The 16,884-nt window shown below is 40.9% G+C and overlaps 1 protein-coding gene across 1 annotated transcript; it reads left to right on the top strand.

The window, feature by feature from the left end:
* Window positions 1-248: 248 nt before the first annotated feature.
* LOC134644847 (microtubule-associated protein 1S-like) lies at window positions 249-12,891 on the top strand. Its single transcript, XM_063497967.1, has 10 exons — window positions 249-452; window positions 1,697-1,792; window positions 3,073-3,155; window positions 4,962-5,099; window positions 5,851-6,361; window positions 6,465-6,551; window positions 6,824-9,315; window positions 9,852-9,993; window positions 10,114-10,331; window positions 10,530-12,891. Exons 1-10 carry the CDS (start codon window positions 290-292, stop codon window positions 10,683-10,685), a joined length of 4,086 nt encoding a protein of 1,361 aa, XP_063354037.1. The 5' UTR covers window positions 249-289; the 3' UTR covers window positions 10,686-12,891.
* The last annotated feature ends 3,993 nt before the right edge of the window (window positions 12,892-16,884 follow it).

Genomic DNA, 16,884 nt, shown 5'->3' on the forward strand with positions numbered 1-16,884 from the left:
ACCAATAAATGAACTTGAATTCAAGGGTCTGTAGAGTGTTACTGCTGCACCTTTGCGGTAATAATATTGCATGGGATATTATAAAATATACATGGAAGTAATTTACAATGGGATCGGCGATTAATAAAAATATATATTGATCGCTTTTCCACGTGTGATCAATAATTCAGCCTCTTCCTGCCCATTCACTGATGCGCGGCTGAATTCCAGTACAGCAGCTGTCATCACAGTAATAAAAGGCGCTGTCAGGCTTTTTCAATGACATCACATAGAAGCGCAATTTTCCAACATGGCGTCCAGCCGGGTGCTGGAGAGGGAGGTCCAGGAGGAGCCGAAGCGCGCTGCTACCGCAAACCTCGACTTCTGCCTCCACAAATACTCCCTGCTCATCATAATCGGACGGACCGCTCGCCTCAGGCAGACGGAACACATCAGCAGGGAGATAGAGCGAGGTAGGTTTATTTCAGCCCGCGTCCCATAGCTGCTGTGTGCCATTTTGCTTTTTCCTATACAATTGTATTACAAAAAAATCAGCTTCCTGCAAGTTCTTCTTGACTAAATCATCACTGGGGGTGATATACTGAGCACACTGCAGTTTTTTTATGCAATTTTTCCCCACCGTACTGACCGAGGATGCGTCATCTGGCGACACTCCACCATCAGCATCACCCCCTCATCCCTCCGGACACATTATAATTAAAAGCTGTCTGGAGTGGGTGCTTTGCCTTTCGCCTCAGTTTTAGTTTTTAGTTATGTAAGGACAAGCTTTGAGGGAAATGTTGGGCCGGGGATTTTCAGTCCACACACAGCCACTTGTAAGCGATGTCCCATTAACCTTTGTGCATTTATGCACAGCTGTAATTGTGGATACTGCAGACCAGACAGTGCGTACTCATAACGATCCATTACAGTCTATGTTTTATTGCTTTGCTGTTTTGTAGCTGTAGACATTTTATGGAAGCCAGCATGTGTAGCAGACAGTTCATGTAAAACAGGATAGATAGGGAAATTAAAGAGAAACCACGAGGACAGACACAGATAGAAAAACAGACTGACTCATATTCCTGCACTGTAGCTAACTGGGCCAATTAACATTTCATTACAGTCTGGTGAAAGCTATGTACTTCAAAAATGTCATCAACTTTTCATGAACTGAACAAACAACCCAGTTTTTTGAATGTACATCTGTAGCTAAAGATTATGTCTTCATCGGTTAATCATACTGTTTGTCCTACAGATTGGGAAAATCGTCTGCTATAGTGTCCTCCAGTTTTTCAGTCTTCATCATGTGTCTTTAGCAGTCTATAAGCCAACCACATTCAGCTTACTGTCACGTGTTTCAAAGAAAAACCTCAAATTCTCCTCACTTGTCAGCTAAAAACAGCAAATACATTTAAATGTACAATATAAGATGGTACATTCTGTTTTTAATGTGTATAATTAGCAGAAAGGAAATGCTACAGACTCTTTATCGTGTTTATATGACAGATTTGGAATGATACAATGATACTCGTTGCACTATGTTAAAAAGAGAGAGCAGATTTGGTTGAATGCATTAAATATTGAAATAAAATATACTATGGGATAGCTACGATTATAACAACCAGTTTTAATATTTTGTGAATACTTGGACATGTGTAGGCTTTTATCACATTGCACCATGTGACAGTATAGCCTCTAACTTTCTTGCTGTCAGGTATTCGGTCATGGGATGTGGACTTAAAATCCTGTAACCTGAACCTCTACCTCCAAGAATTCCTCTCCCATCACACGGCATCTTTCAAGGGTGCAGGTAAGATTTAAGTCATCGTTCTTGCCAAACTCTTTGGCCCTACTGGGGAAACTCCCATTGCCATGGCAATATTTCAACTCAGCTAATCTGGGGTCACTAAGGAAGGAAGGAAGGAAAGTGGACAAGCAGTCAGACAGGGCGATTGTTGAGCATGGGTGGGCCCTCGACACAGAAAACAATAGAAACCTGCAGCCAAGTTTTGCCACCTCTCGTTCTCTCTGTATGGTTGGCAATTAAGGACAGCTGAGCACAGGAAAAAAGACAGACAAAAAGAATTAAACAGTTGTGTCACAGCTGATCCGTGTAAAGTGAAGTGATGTAAATGGTCAAGAGCAGACATTTGTCTATCCAGAGAGGTTGCCTGCACTGTAGTATAGCTTCCATAATAAGATCTACTACAGAAATGAATAGTGTGAGGCATGCATTTATTTAATTTCTTGTCCAAAAGTTAGACAACAATCAATAGCACTCACTTGCATTCAGTGTCAAAACTATGTATCTCGCTATAATACTAATAATACTAACAATCCTGCCTCCTGAGCCCTCACATTTACCAGAGTGGTGAATCAGCATGTTGAGGTTTTACATTAACCACCAGTGGAGACTCCAGGAAGTCACTGCTCCCAGCCTTCACATGCTATGGCACATATGTGATGCTATTTTCTAATTTTTACATGTGTTACAGAAATATTAGTCATTTTCCCATTTCCAGTCTTTATGCTAAGCTAAGTTAGCCAGATGGTGTTTGTAGTTTCATTTTTTAGTGTATAGAAACAAAGATATATGTCTAATTATTGTCAAGGAAAGGAAAAGACATATTCTCCCAGAATTTTAAATGTTTGGTTGAATTATGCAAAATGTCATGTAGGGAAAATAGCCCTTTCTGTTTCCCTTTGTGTAAAAAGACTGAGAAACATTTGTTCATATTTGGGTCATGAAATTCCAGTTGGCTGAGTACGCCTCTGTATTCTTAGCACTCAGTCCAGCCTCTCAGACTGGATGTCCTTCTCAGATTGAGGAAACTTGGCATCTCTTCCTCAGACAATCCTTCTGACTCAGCTGTTCCACTTTTCTTACTTCCTCTTTTTCACCCAGTGAGTCAATCACCCGTCCGATTAGCCCAGTTCACTTTCTCCTCTTTGAGCTCTTCTCCTATTTGCTTCCAGCCTGTCACTCAATGCTCGGATCTGTCGGCTTATCTCCCTCTTGTTTGCATCCCTGTGGCTGTCTGTTTGTCTTTCTCTTTATATCTCTTCTTATTTTTCTCTCTGCCTCTTCAGGGCATAAGTGTCTACGTCACTGTACCAGAGTGTTGGACACTCAGGTGGTGATCAGTCCATCTCAGGAACAGGTTCATTCAGAGGTGAGGGGATAAATCCTCGGGTGGCAGCTGACAAAATAATGCTGTGTTAAAATGATTCAGTTATTCAGAAATAAGTTGAATATAATAATTTCCCAAATGTATGAATTGTTGTTTTATTGCCATCACTGTGTTAAAGCAGGTGCAACAGGAGTTTATACATGTACATTATTTTCATTAGGCTGCAGATGCCTTGAATAACTATGCAAAATTACAACATTATTATCTCAAATACTTCCACACTATAACTGGGCTACTGTATGTAGTATAATATGTATAATATGCAACATCTCAAAGCAAGGTGCAATATACCAAAACACACACCCTCTTCCCCCCAAACTATAAACACTATTCCCCTGTTTTCACGTGGGATCCAGATTTGTTGAGCTTTCTGTGAAAAACTCTAACCTCGTATGTCACCTCGTGTTCATATCAAAAGCACCGGCATGCTCTAAAACACAATTAACTCAAATCATCACTGCCAGAACCCAATTAGCACACAATTTGTCATGTGGAAGCACAGACAGTCCAACACGTTCGCACACCAGTCAGATAGATAAAAGGGCCATGTGGCAGTTCACTGGTTTTGGAACATTTCCCCGGCTGTCTGGCCGTGGCTGTTATTGACTATTTCTGGCCTAACACAGACCAGAGAGGGGATGTTGGGGCTCAATCAATTACATTTTCTTCCATGCACAAAAGTTTGCCTCTCCATCATATTGAGAAATATTATGATAATATACTGCATTTTTGAAAATCTGTTGAATATTTTTTGCGGTGCATTTACTTTTTGCTCTAAATTTCAAACTGACCAAAGTCATAACTGCACACTGATGAAGACCAGTGTGCAGTTATGCATGTGTCTTCAGAGGAACCTAACCTAACCTAATATCACAGCTCTGTCATATCAGGGCACAGACATGTTACCTTTGTTATGTTTTTGCACGATTGTGACCTAAACGCAAGACTCCAAAAATAAAAATAACCATGTAGTAGATTGTGCATAAAGTTAAGAAAGTACAAAGAATTCACAGCGGCAACAAATTCAAATCCAAGATTTCAATTCACAACATTGCGCTGCAATTAGATGATCAGTGATAAACACTATCAGCGTTTTAAATGTGATGGCTGATTGGTCTATACTCAATATACACATTTTTTTGCATGGTAAAAAATGAGGCCTGTAGCTACTCATTTACTTTGTTTTAAAAAAGTGGTCTTGAGCAATAGTTCTCCAGGATTTCTGAAGCTCTTATAAAGTTTGTCTTTTTGACATTGACATTGCCTTTTCACTCATTTTTGGTCCAGTCCTTGTACCTGAGCATTTTAGAAGATCTTTTTAAGCTATTCAATGCTGATTTATGAATCATTCAAGCATAAAACAACACCTAATTCAAGACATGAACCGGTTTGGTGTGAATACATAACAGACAACATAGAAAAGAGCCAATTTTAAATTGTATCTTCAGGCACTTCATTACTAGCAGTCTGTTATAAAACACAACATTTGTTCCAATTTCTTTAGTCAAACCTACAAATAATGCCAAAGTTAAGATAATTTAATATTCATAAAATACTGGGTTTTTTTTTTTTTGCACCAACCAGGTGATTTGAATGTCTTTCAAGATGCTTGCAGAACATTTCTTAAAGAAATTACAAGAAAGCCTGCCTAAGAGTATTTCATGCATTTTCACAGTACTGTTTACTATTCTTTGATTTTTCTCCATCTATATTTTTACATTTATCTTCACTGCTTTTCTATTGACTTTCGATTAGGCCTGATTTTTTCCATCTCTGTTCTCTGGTCAGGTGTTTGCGTTCCTGTCCAGAGAATCGGCTCATAAGCTGCTGATCTTGGCTGGCTTGAGTGAGGAGGAAAGCGGAGACGTGCTTTTTAACAGAGGACTGTTTTCACCGTACCAACTGAAACAAATCTTAAGAGAACAGGTATACACCTAACCACAAAATTGCAATTATAATTCTGAATGCACAAACTTGCCACATGTTGAAGCCCAAATGACCTGAACACTGCATATAGACAATATTAGAATATGTTGAGGGTACACGCTTAAGAACAAGCATCATGTTTTCAAGCACACTCTTTGAAATTACAACAGAGGTTTTAAAATTATACATGTAACAATAGTACAGTTTTAAAGTAAACCTTTATTACCACCTACAAATCCAGGCTTAATTCAGAGCAGTGACTAATGATTATCTTCTCATATTACTGATCATTCTTTCAGTTTCAGGGTCAGAAAACTGTTAAAAGTTCCTGGACTGTGGTCTTGAAAAATGATCTTTTAATAAATAGTGCAAAACTCTTAAAATTTGCAGTGAAGGGTAAACATCAAGTTCTCACAACAGTGAAGCTCCAATGAGTGTTTTGCAGTTTGACCTAACATCCAAATGATGCTTTAAAAACAGGGCTGTAATGTATTATTGAGGATGATCCTGATATTGAGAGTTTATAAAGATCCCAAACAATATTTAGTATCCTCTCATTTTTTTTATAAAAATCATAATCACATAATATGATCAGCATTTAAAATGACCAACCCATAATTTGCCTGTTTAATAAATGTGAGGAGCTATCCACTGACATGACTAAGATATAGCTTTGAGTGACTTTACTGTAAATTGTGAAGGATAAAATTAAAAATTGTATCTATAATGCTGGGAACTTGTCTCTCTTCAGTTTTTTGACCAGGAGAGCTCTGCCTCCTCACTTCCACCCAGCAGGATCCATCTGACCCTCAGCTGTCCCAACATTGGCCAGTGGAGAAAGACTCTCGTAGAAAACCAGCCCCTGCAAGGTCCTTTCACTCTCTGCATCAATCCCCCAGAGGTGCTGCCTGCGATGGAGGCTCTGGGGGAATTCACATCACTCATCTCTGGCACCATTTGTCCTTCTTCCCCCTTTGACCTGCTGCCGCCTCCTACCACTGTGGGTTTCCTCAAGCTGTCCCGCCCCTGCTGTTACGTATTCCCTGCTGGCCGTGGTGATTGTGCCTTCTTTGCCGTTAACGGGTTTACGGTGCTGGTGGACGGAGGCTCGGACTCTCAGGCCTGCTTCTGGAAGCTGGTCCGCCACCTCGACAGAGTTGATGCTGTTTTGTTGACGCATGTCGGGACAGAGAACCTCCCTGGTGTCATCTCCTTCCTGGAGAGGAAGGTGGCTGAGCAGGAGCTGAGAACTGACGTCATAGGTAGCATAACAGGGGATAATGAGAAAATTATGCTCTCTTTATTTGTTTCATTTTCTGAAATAACACATTGTGGCTCTCTTTCTTTCTTTATACTGCTCCACAGAGGACTCATGTAAGAGGCTCATCTCTCCAGAGCTTGGGGTTGTGTTCTTTAATGCTCCCAGCAGGTTGCAGGTGGAACAACAGCCCTGTGAGTGTTGCAATAAAACAACAATAGAGTAAAAAGTGAAAAAATAACCAAACTGTTAATATGAGCTATCAATCATTTTGCTGATAAATGCATTTATATTAATATCATTTGTTCATTTATTTACTTTTTGTTTTGTTTTGCACTAAGCAATTAGTGTAATGTTCAAGCACCAACAACATCTACTTGTGCATGTTATCTCATGACAATTTTTAACTGCTAAAAACAATGATATGACTGATTGGTTATATAAACTATTATTATTCTCCTGTCAGGTGTGGACAATGTACTGAAGAGCACCCAGCAGGCTGCTCTAACCCTACAGCTGTTAAAGAAGTTAGACATCAGACCGCAACCAATGTTTCGACCGCAAGGAGTCCCCTTTGAGCCCTTAACCCTTTTCCAGAAGATGGGAGTGGGACAGCTGGATTTATACATCCTAAACCCAGGCAAAAACAACCAGGAATACCAGACATTCATGCAAAATTGGCCTGATGGAGTATCATCAGCATCTAAATCCCAAACGCTCCCTCTCACCGCCCTCACCTCTGTGTGTGCTCTGCTTGTGTGGCATCCAGCGTGTCCTCAAGAGAAGGTGGTCAGGGTGCTTTTCCCTGGCATTACCCCACAAGCAAAGCTGCTGCAGGGGCTGGAAAAGCTAAAGGGGCTGGCCTTTCTCCAGAAACCCACAGTGACAACGGGAGACTTAGAGAAACTAGGAGAGGAGAAAAAGACCAAGAGGACAGAGAGCCAGGACAGTGTCAAGTCACAAGGAAAGGAGGGAACACAAAAACAAAGGAAAGAGCGTGGAGATGGTAAGGATGTGTCTTTAAAGGAAAAAGGAAAAGCATTAAATGGAACTGGCATGATGGATACTGATAAAACCAAAATAAAAGAGACAGGCATAAAGGATAAAGCAGCAGAGAAGAATACTTCAAAAAAAGGAGGAGGAAAGGATGGGAAAAAAGAGGAGAAGGCTGACAACAAAGAAGGGAGCATAGCTAGAAAGAACAGTCAGAGCAAGAAGGATGGTGTTCCCTCCAAATTAAAGAACGAAAATAAAATGAAGCTCAAAAAAGAAGCAAAGAATGACTCTAAAATAGGAGAGAAGAAAGCAAAAAAGCCATCAGGAAAGGAAGCAAATGATGGCAAGAAGCTGCATGTCAACAGTGCACTGCCAAATAATGACTCAGCCAAATCTGACACTGGAGCTGTGCCAGAAATCCTTGATCCAGAGTGCACTGTTACTGAGCAGGAAAATAAAAAAATGGACCCCGAGGAAAATCCCTGTGGCTCCAAAATGTCTACCCCTGAAGATATGACAGCTGATTTTCTTAAGCTGAGGGAGGAAATCGAACGAGAAGAGGCACAGGTGGAAATGGTAGATAAGCAGAAAAGCAGTGATCCAGGAAATGAAAAGAGCCTAGGAGGCCTGAGCCAAGAAGACACTTGTAATGAAACAGCTGACAGATCAGTAGAAGAAGCAGCAGGTAGTGGAGGGAGTGGTGATAATGGAGTGCAACATATGCCTGGAACTGGTGAGAGAGCTGATACAGACTTGCAGAAAAGCCTTGAAGACCAGCCTGGAAATGCTACAAAACCTGCAAAAGTTGTAGGATTTCCATCTCCTTTGAACAAGGCACCAAAGAATGACCGTACAGTCCAGTTAGACTTAACCCCAACTGAGTACACACTTCTTGATGGGGCTTTGAAATATAGTCCACCCTCGCGATCCTCTCCAGAGAACCAGGCTCCTGTCAGCCCCGATGAGGAGACCGTAGAACCAGCGTCCCCCGACTCACGGCCCAACAGCGCAGGCCACACTCCTTACTGTTTGTCCCCAGACGATGTTTGGTGCAACAGGTCTGCTCTTAGCCGGCTACAAGCCCAGAGTAGCCTAGATTCTGCTGATGTTAACCAGCCAAATGGGTCATCCAGGCAAAGTGAGGGGCAGCTATGCCAGCCTAAAAGCACCCCAGAGAACCCCACACATCCCAGAGAGAAGCATTTAAGTTTTCTTCCTTTGGGGGCACTTAAGGAAGTTTCTTCAGACCCGTCTCCCTCTGTTGCCACCACCACTACACACTCCATGCCAGCAGAGGTGAGCTCACCTCAGTCCACAGAGGTAGATGAATCATTGTCCATGTCCTTTGAGCAGGGACCAACCACTGGGAGCCAGAGAGAGGGCGATGACAGCGTTTATCACTCTCACTCCAATGGCAGCCACTTTGTAGGAATGTCTTTACAAATGAAGAAGCCTCTCAAATCTTTAGGTCAGGGTTCAGAGGCAGCACGACCTTTGGCTCCCAGCACACTTCATTTCGAGGCTTCAGGTCATGATGTAGACCTGTGTTTGGTTTCTCCCTGTGAGTTTAAACATTTTAAACAGCCCGACTCCGGCTCAGGCACCAGCGAGGCCTCCAGAGGAGCCTTTACTCCGCATCATCACGGCAACAACAATAACAACACCAAGGACACGTCACCCAGTGACTCAAATGCCCCTGTCTGCACTGAGGACTGCCCGTCCACCACTGCTGATGGAGCTCTGGACTCGGATGAGGATGAGTCATGTAGCGAGCCTTCTAATTCTCCACAAAACATCCTAACCCATCAGGCTCTGCCGCCAGACCCTCTTCCAGCACCTCTCAGGGACAGTCCACCTCTGCCTCCACATCCTGACGCCTCCATGCCAGTTCCCCAGTTTGACTCAGATGTTCATGGCAAGAGAGCTAAAGCCACGGGCATGCGAGGAAAAAAAATTGCAGGGGTGAGTTTGTCTTGTGAGCAGAAACACATGCCTGTGTTAAGACCACGTATGAGTTTTATTGTGGCTTCAGGTGGATTGTGGTATTTCTAAGCTGAAGACAGGTTGAATTTTTTTGTTGTGTTGTCACACACTTAATGAAAGAGGTCCGAGCAATTACTGAATTTGTCTCGTCTGCTAGATTGAAGGCAAAATATGTGATTTATGAAAATATATGAAAGATTAATTATACTATCAGCGTAACTGATTGGTTTGGCCACAGGTTAAAGCCTGTGTCTTTATTTTAGAAGAGTAAAAATGATCATTATATGAATGGCTGCTTCAACATATCTGACATTTTGATATGATACAAGGAGTGTTTTCTGTTACTTCATAAAACCCATCAAAATACTCAAAGTGGACCTTTTGACTCATGTTATTTTTATTTGTAAAGTGTAACCTAAAAAACCTCATTATTATTTTAAAATTTTGGGCCATAAAATTGTCTAAATCATAATCTATTTAAACAAAATCTACTGTTTGATCTTTTTTGTGATCAGGTCATTGAGGCCTCCCAAAAGTCAGGCTCAGGGAAAAGCAGGACAGGGAGCCAAAGTGGAGTCACAAAAGGAAGCGTCTCTTTAGCTCGTACACCCTCCACCAGCACTCGATCAGCACCAGCAAAATCCTCGTCCAGTCCAGGTATGAGCTGTGAAGTGGGATTTTTTCTCATACCCTGCGTAATTTAAGGGCAACATTTAAGCGTTGTGTCTCGGTATGAGCTCTATTAGGCTGTAATTTCTCCTCTCCTTTCGGCCACAGGCTCTAAGGCTACCTCTGCTGGGGAAGTCAGTGTGTATGTGGACCTGGCTTATACCCCCTCTGGAGCCTCCTCTCCCACAGTGAGTGTGGACTTCTTCAAGTGTGTTCGCTCTTCTTGCTACATCATCAGCGGTGACAGCCCGGAGCGGGAGGAACTAATGAGGCAAACCCTGGATGCTCTGCTGGATGGAAAGATATCATGGCCAGACTCTATGCAGGTAGAAACATTATACAGTAGATTATTATGTAAGTGTTTTTTCCCCCAAAATGAGAAAATGTAAAATGCAATCACAGAGATCATTTCCATGAAAATTGGGCTGTTACTGAATCCCAAACCACACTCTGTAGATCCCTCCAAATGCTAAAATCATCAGCTATTACTGAATGGCTAAAGGCAGCCTTTTGTATTTCTCCAGGTAACAGTGATCCCTACCTTCGAGTCGGTGTCGATGCAGGAGTGGTACCAGCAGACCTTGGACAAACAGCGTGAACTAGGAATCACCGTCCTGGGATCTAACAGCACCGTTGCCATGCAGGATGAAACTTTCCCCGCCTGCAAAATAGAGTTCTGAGACAAACTAGGATCTGCAGCCTGGAGGATGGAAGCTGGATCTGGGCTAAATTAAACTGTGACATTAAGGTAGAGAGCTTGAGGACTGATGGAGTGACGCAATAGGAAGTTAGAAACAAATATTACGGGAAAAAGTGCAACTCTTTCTGCACATTCACGACTGAGTAGATAACGATAAGAGGCTTTTGCCTCACTCCTCCTGGTATAACACTTCCTTTAGGGTGTTGTTGCACCGAGGGGCCCTTAGATCTCTTCCCTCCGGGGGGTAATGCATGACTTCACTGACCCATGACCCTATGCAAAACAGTAGAGGAGGTCATACTGGCTGCAAGAGAAGCATGTCAGCCTGCATAAATGTAGATTTACATGAAAGCTGATGCTATAGATTACTGAAAATAATGTACACGGGGTTAATGGCACTTTGTGTAGGCTTGCACTGAAACGTGATCGTAGTTTGTGCTGTGTAGCTGGGCCCGTTTTGCTGCTTTTAGCATTAACAGCTTTCTAACAACATTTATCCATATTACATGCAACTGGTGAAAGTGTGCAAACTATTAATTATGAAAGCCGTGCATTTGTTTATTTTTCTTTTAATTAGACTTATTTGATCATTTATTTCTTAATGAGAGTCCAACAACAAATATTCATATTGAGTGGTAAAGCATTTTGTTCTGAGCACTGTAAGTACATGTGATGTTTGCTGCGCTTGTGTTTTAACTGCTTTAAAAAAGTATTGCGCCACATTGGTGGCAGTGTCAACTATGCTGAGCAAACAGACTCTCAGAAATACTGAAAATGACAATTACTGACTCTGAGATTACTGAAAATGAGTGTGCAAATCTGCCAGAAGGGATTAGAGTACCAGATTAAATTTAACAGCTTTACAGCAATCGTGATATTAATATTAGTCCTGCAATTGTAATCAGTTAAAAATGCTTATGATCATAAGCGTGTGAGGCTCAGACTTGTTAATGATATGTATTTGGATTGTGGATATGATCACACGGTCTGTTGTGCTTGCCAAAGTGTAAATAAGAATAACTTAACAATCAGATTGTATTTAAACAGTGAAGACATCCCAGAGGTGGAAAGCACCCACCCCCCCACTCCACCCTAATACTGAACAGTTTTAATAAAATAGACTACAGTACACAGGGCACTTTGTTTAATATAGTGACATCATTTTTTTCATTTAAAATTTGTATTTCTTGTTCATGTTGAAAAAAGTTTAAAAAAGCCAAAACAAAACAAAGGGAAAATAAAGAACATATTCAATGCATATCCAGATTATAATTATTATAACTGAGACATTAAATCCAGTCTGGCTACACATAAATGCGCAATTTATCACTTTTGAAGGTAAATATTTAAATGCAGCTTTACCCTCAAGGAAATTGTTCTTGAAAAAAAAAAAGATTCTAAACTAATTAAATCAATTGCACAGACGTTACAAAAGGTCAAAGAAATTGCAATGGAAGTGCAAAGTACAAGGAAATGTGTCCAAAGTACCGTCAATGCAGTCTCTCAATAGTAAGTGTTGATTTTTTATTGCGTCTGCACATCAGAAAAACTGGTGTAGTCACAGTGACAGGTCCTTCTTTTACTTGAGCCCAGACTAGATATCCACGAATCCATGGAGGGATATATAAGAAATCATCAGTGCTCTCTGTTCCTGTCACATGAATGTGCATGTGGAATGCAGAGTTTGATTAATACCAAAGCAAATGATCACAAAGACACAACGACCCATTTTGCTTTTTAAATCCAAGTTTTTTTTCAATTGTTTAAAAACGCTATAAAAATTAGTCACAAGTTCTTATTATACTTGAGAAAAAAATGATTTATTTCTCATCACTCATCCCAATAATGTTACAATGATGTCCAGTGCTAATTTATAACAACTCACGACTGCCTTTTTTCTGCAAAATGGCGCCAGTTTGAGGTTTTAAACGATTGACTACTTGAACCTCCAAGTGAATTGTAACTACGTGTATGTGTCCTGCATGTATAAAATATGTACTGTATGTTGTTGTTCATTCATGATATTCATGAAGAAAGAGAGCAAAGCACTGTGGGAGACTGGGCAGAGCAAGGTGTTGTGAGCAATGGGAAAGTGTCACTTTGTAATTGTCTGTAAGAACATACAATAACAATGTCAAAATGTGTGGGTTGTAGGGCAGTGAGCAATGTATGAATAAAGAATGTGCATCACCATTCAATGGTCTGCTGAGAGTTGCCCTGTGGATGTTGAATCAAATTATCATAATCTTACAACACAATAGAACAAATTACCCACTTTTACTTATTGTAGCTACATTTTATTGAATTTTATATTTCTGGAAATGCTTTGGATGGTGTTACATACTTAGGATTCTAAAATTTTGATTAAAAGAGACAAAGAACTGTAATTTAGGATACTACATAACACAAGATTAACCAAAGCGTCTTATTACATAGTAACAACCCCTGGATTAAGTCAGTAAATGTACGGTGTGGTCACTTTTCGTATAGGCAGTCTGTTTCTTATTTCTGCTGTATGTTACCATAAAAGTCAGTGAGTTTAAAAATGAATTTGGTTTATACTTTGTTACGTCCCCACATAAAAGCTAGGCGAAGAGGGTGGGGGACAGTAACAATTGGATCCGGATTGGAATGAATAGGGCGCCAGGCAGAGGTGTTTAACACAAAATAAATCTTTATTATAATCAGTTAACCCAATAATCGTATAAACAGTAACAACAGAAAGAGGCAGCAACGCTGCTTTAATGATAAATTAAACAGGCCAACTCAAAGAGACGGTGGCCGCAACTAAAAAAAAAAAAACAACTATAAGGATTCAACAGAAAAAGACAGCAACACTGCTATTAGCAATGAACCAGACAGGCCAAACCAAGAAATGGAGGACGCGTCGCTTAAGGAAAACCACTGCTCAGTTGAGAGTTACTCACAAAGAGCCATGCACAGTGGGGCTGGTCACACACACAGCAGGCCTTTTCCACACCTAGACCAGAATCATACACTAACCAGCACAGAGGAAATCCACCAGAAGCCTCTCCCACACCCACACTGCTCTCCTCCATCTTACAGTGGCTTGCAAAAGTATTCGGCCCCCTTGAACTTTTCCACATTTTGTCACATTACAGCCACAAACATGAATCAATTTTATTGGAATTCCACGTGAAAGACCAATACAAAGTGGTGTACACTTGAGAAGTGGAACGAAAATCATACATGATTCCAAACATTTTTTACAAATAAATACCTGAAAAGTGGGGTGTGCGTAATTATTCAGCCCCCTGAGTCAATACTTTGTAGAACCACCTTTTGCTGCAATTACAGCTGCCAGTCTTTTAGGGTATGTCTCTACCAGCTTTGCACATCTAGAGACTGAAATCCTTGCCCATTCTTCTTTGCAAAACAGCTCCAGCTCAGTCAGATTAGATGGACAGCGTTTGTGAGCAGCAGTTTTCAGATCTTGCCACAGATTCTCGATTGGATTTAGATCTGGACTTTGACTGGGCCATTCCAACACATGGATATGTTTTGTTTTAAACCATTCCATCATTGCCCTGGCTTTATGTTTAGGGTCGTTGTGCTGCTGGAAGGTGAACCTCCGCCCCAGTCTCACGTCTTTTGCAGACTCCAAGAGGTTTTCTTCCAAGATTGCCCTGTATTTGGCTCACATTCATCTTCCCATCAACTCTGACCAGCTTCCCTGTCCCTGCTGAAGAGAAGCACCCCCAGAGCATGATGCTGCCACCACCATATTTGACAGTGGGGATGGTGTGTTCAGAGTGATGTGCAGTGTTAGTTTTCCGCCACACATAGCGTTTTGCATTTTGGCCAAAAAGTTCCATTTTGGTCTCATCTGACCAGAGCACCTTCTTCCACATGTTTGCTGTGTCCCCCACATGTCTTGTGGCAAACTGCAAACAGGACTTCTTATGGTTTTCTGTTAACAATGGCTTTCTTCTTGCCACTCTTCCATAAAGGCCAACTTTGTGCAGTGCACGACTAATAGTTGTCCTATGGACAGATTCCCCCACCTGAGCTGTAGATCTCTGCAGCTCGTCCAGAGTCACCATGGGCCTCTTGGCTGCATTTCTGATCAGCGCTCTCCTTGTTCGGCCTGTGAGTTTAGGTGGACGGCCTTGTCTTGGTAGGTTTACAGTTGTGCCATACTCCTTCCATTTCTGAATGATCGCTTGAACAGTGCTCAGTGGGATGTTCAAGGCTTAGGAAATCTTTTTGTAGCCTAAGCCTGCTTTAAATTTCTCAGTAACTTTATCTTTGACCTGTCTGCTGTCTAAATCCAATCGAGAATCTGTGGCAAGATCTGAAAACTGCTGTTCACAAACGCTGTCCATCTAATCTGACTGAGCTGGAGCTGTTTTGCAAAGAAGAATGGGCAAGGATTTCAGTCTCTAGATGTGCAAAGCTGGTAGAGACATACCCTAAAAGACTGGCAGCTGTAATTGCAGCAAAAGGTGGTTCTACAAAGTATTGACTCAGGGGGCTGAATAATTACGCACACCCCACTTTTCAGTTATTTATTTGTAAAAAATGTTTGGAATCATGTATGATTTTCGTTCCACTTCTCATGTGTACACCACTTTGTATTGGTCTTTCACGTGGAATTCCAATAAAATTGATTCATGTTTGTGGCTGTAATGTGACAAAATGTGGAAAAGTTCAAGGGGGCCGAATACTTTTGCAAGCCATTGTATATCACCTCTGGAGGGTAATTGGTGGTAAACAAGGGCAGATGAGCAGCAAGTGTGTCCTAAAGGAGAAGGCAGGGGCAGAGAGAGACAAGGGGAGGTACAAGAAAGAAGGAGGAGGAGAGGAAGAGGACAACACCATGCCCACACACTCCCACAGCCTCACAGGATGTAACATACGGACTTGTCTTCCAGGAACAAAACAGGACAATCATGACCGAGGTTGTTATTGGGGAAGGGGTAAACCTACAAGGTTGTTTTTTAGAGGAAAAGCAGCCAGCGTCCAAAGGAAAAAGTTTAAAAGTCTTTTGGAAAGCCTGAAAAACTATTGCTTAAGACCGGTTTAAAAAATCAACAAGGCGTGGTTCCTTGAAGGCAAAGTATAAAAAAAAAAGTAACTAAAGACTTTTTCACATTACTGTGTGTATGTGTATGCATCTGAATTTGATTATACTTAAAAAAAACTCTGAAAATGACTAAAATACACATGAATAATTAACAAATACAAACTAATTGAATAATTTATTAATAAGGCTTATTATACTATATATTCCTCATAACTGACTGAACTGCAAAACTCAGTATCACAGAAGAATCATGTTTCATGTAAATCTTATTGGTTGCAGTCATTTTATATCCTTTACAATGTGACCAATCACAACAGGGATAAAGGAAAAAGGTTTATTTTTACTTTCATTCCTGTTTGAACCTCCACAGCACATATTAAACCACTGCGGCGTGCCACGGACTGTATTTTTCCCGCATCAGTTTGTCTTCTGAAGGTGAGTTTGGTTTGATAACATCTAACTTCATCCACAGTATGCATATGCAGCAGCATCTCTATGCACTCGCAACTTTCTGCTGCAAGTATGACTTTTATTACTTCAGCGGGTTTCTTGAAGGTGGTTTTATGGCAACTGAGGCTTTACTTTTGGTTTCTCTTAGTCTGAGAAAATGTTTCTTCCATTATATTTTTTGTTTGAGAATCAAACATGAAATGTTTTCTCTGCTGATTATCCTGCATAATAAGATTGGTAGCTGTAAATTAACATGTTTTCTCCATTTTTCTCCGCAAAAATGTAAAACTAGGAAAAGTGAAGCCCGTGATAAATAAAACCCCAAATTCTCAGAGCATTACTTTAAAGTAAATAAAAATACATCTCTTCATATAAGTCTAAATGTTAATGTCTTATAATGTGGTTATTGTATGCATTTTATTCTATGCATGTTCTGTCATTAAACCCCAAAATTTGTGCTATAATGTATTTTTCAGTAGATTTACTTATTGATAATGTCTGGTGGTGATTGTATTTTACACTTTTTTACCCTCTCAGGCTCAAATTAAGTTTTTGTTGCTAATGCACAACCAAGTCCTGCAGTGGTACTTCTGAGTAAAAAAAATCATAAAATATGTATGTGGGGTAATCAGGTTGCGAATCGGCAACGCCTGCCTCGAGAGGGTTAATAGAAGGCAGCAAA

This window comes from Pelmatolapia mariae, linkage group LG16_19 (assembly GCF_036321145.2).
Source record: "Pelmatolapia mariae isolate MD_Pm_ZW linkage group LG16_19, Pm_UMD_F_2, whole genome shotgun sequence".
In the NCBI taxonomy this organism is placed as follows: domain Eukaryota; kingdom Metazoa; phylum Chordata; class Actinopteri; order Cichliformes; family Cichlidae; genus Pelmatolapia; species Pelmatolapia mariae.

Excerpts from the sequence above, each read along its gene's own strand:
- LOC134644847 (XM_063497967.1), top strand. The coding sequence starts at position 290 with ATGGCGTCCAGCCGGGTGCTGGAGAGGGAGGTCCAGGAGGAGCCGAAG. Across the intron at positions 3,156-4,961 it reads AGGAACAGGTTCATTCAGAG|GTGTTTGCGTTCCTGTCCAG; the intron begins GTGAGGGGATAA and ends TTCTCTGGTCAG. Across the intron at positions 5,100-5,850 it reads AACAAATCTTAAGAGAACAG|TTTTTTGACCAGGAGAGCTC; the intron begins GTATACACCTAA and ends GTCTCTCTTCAG.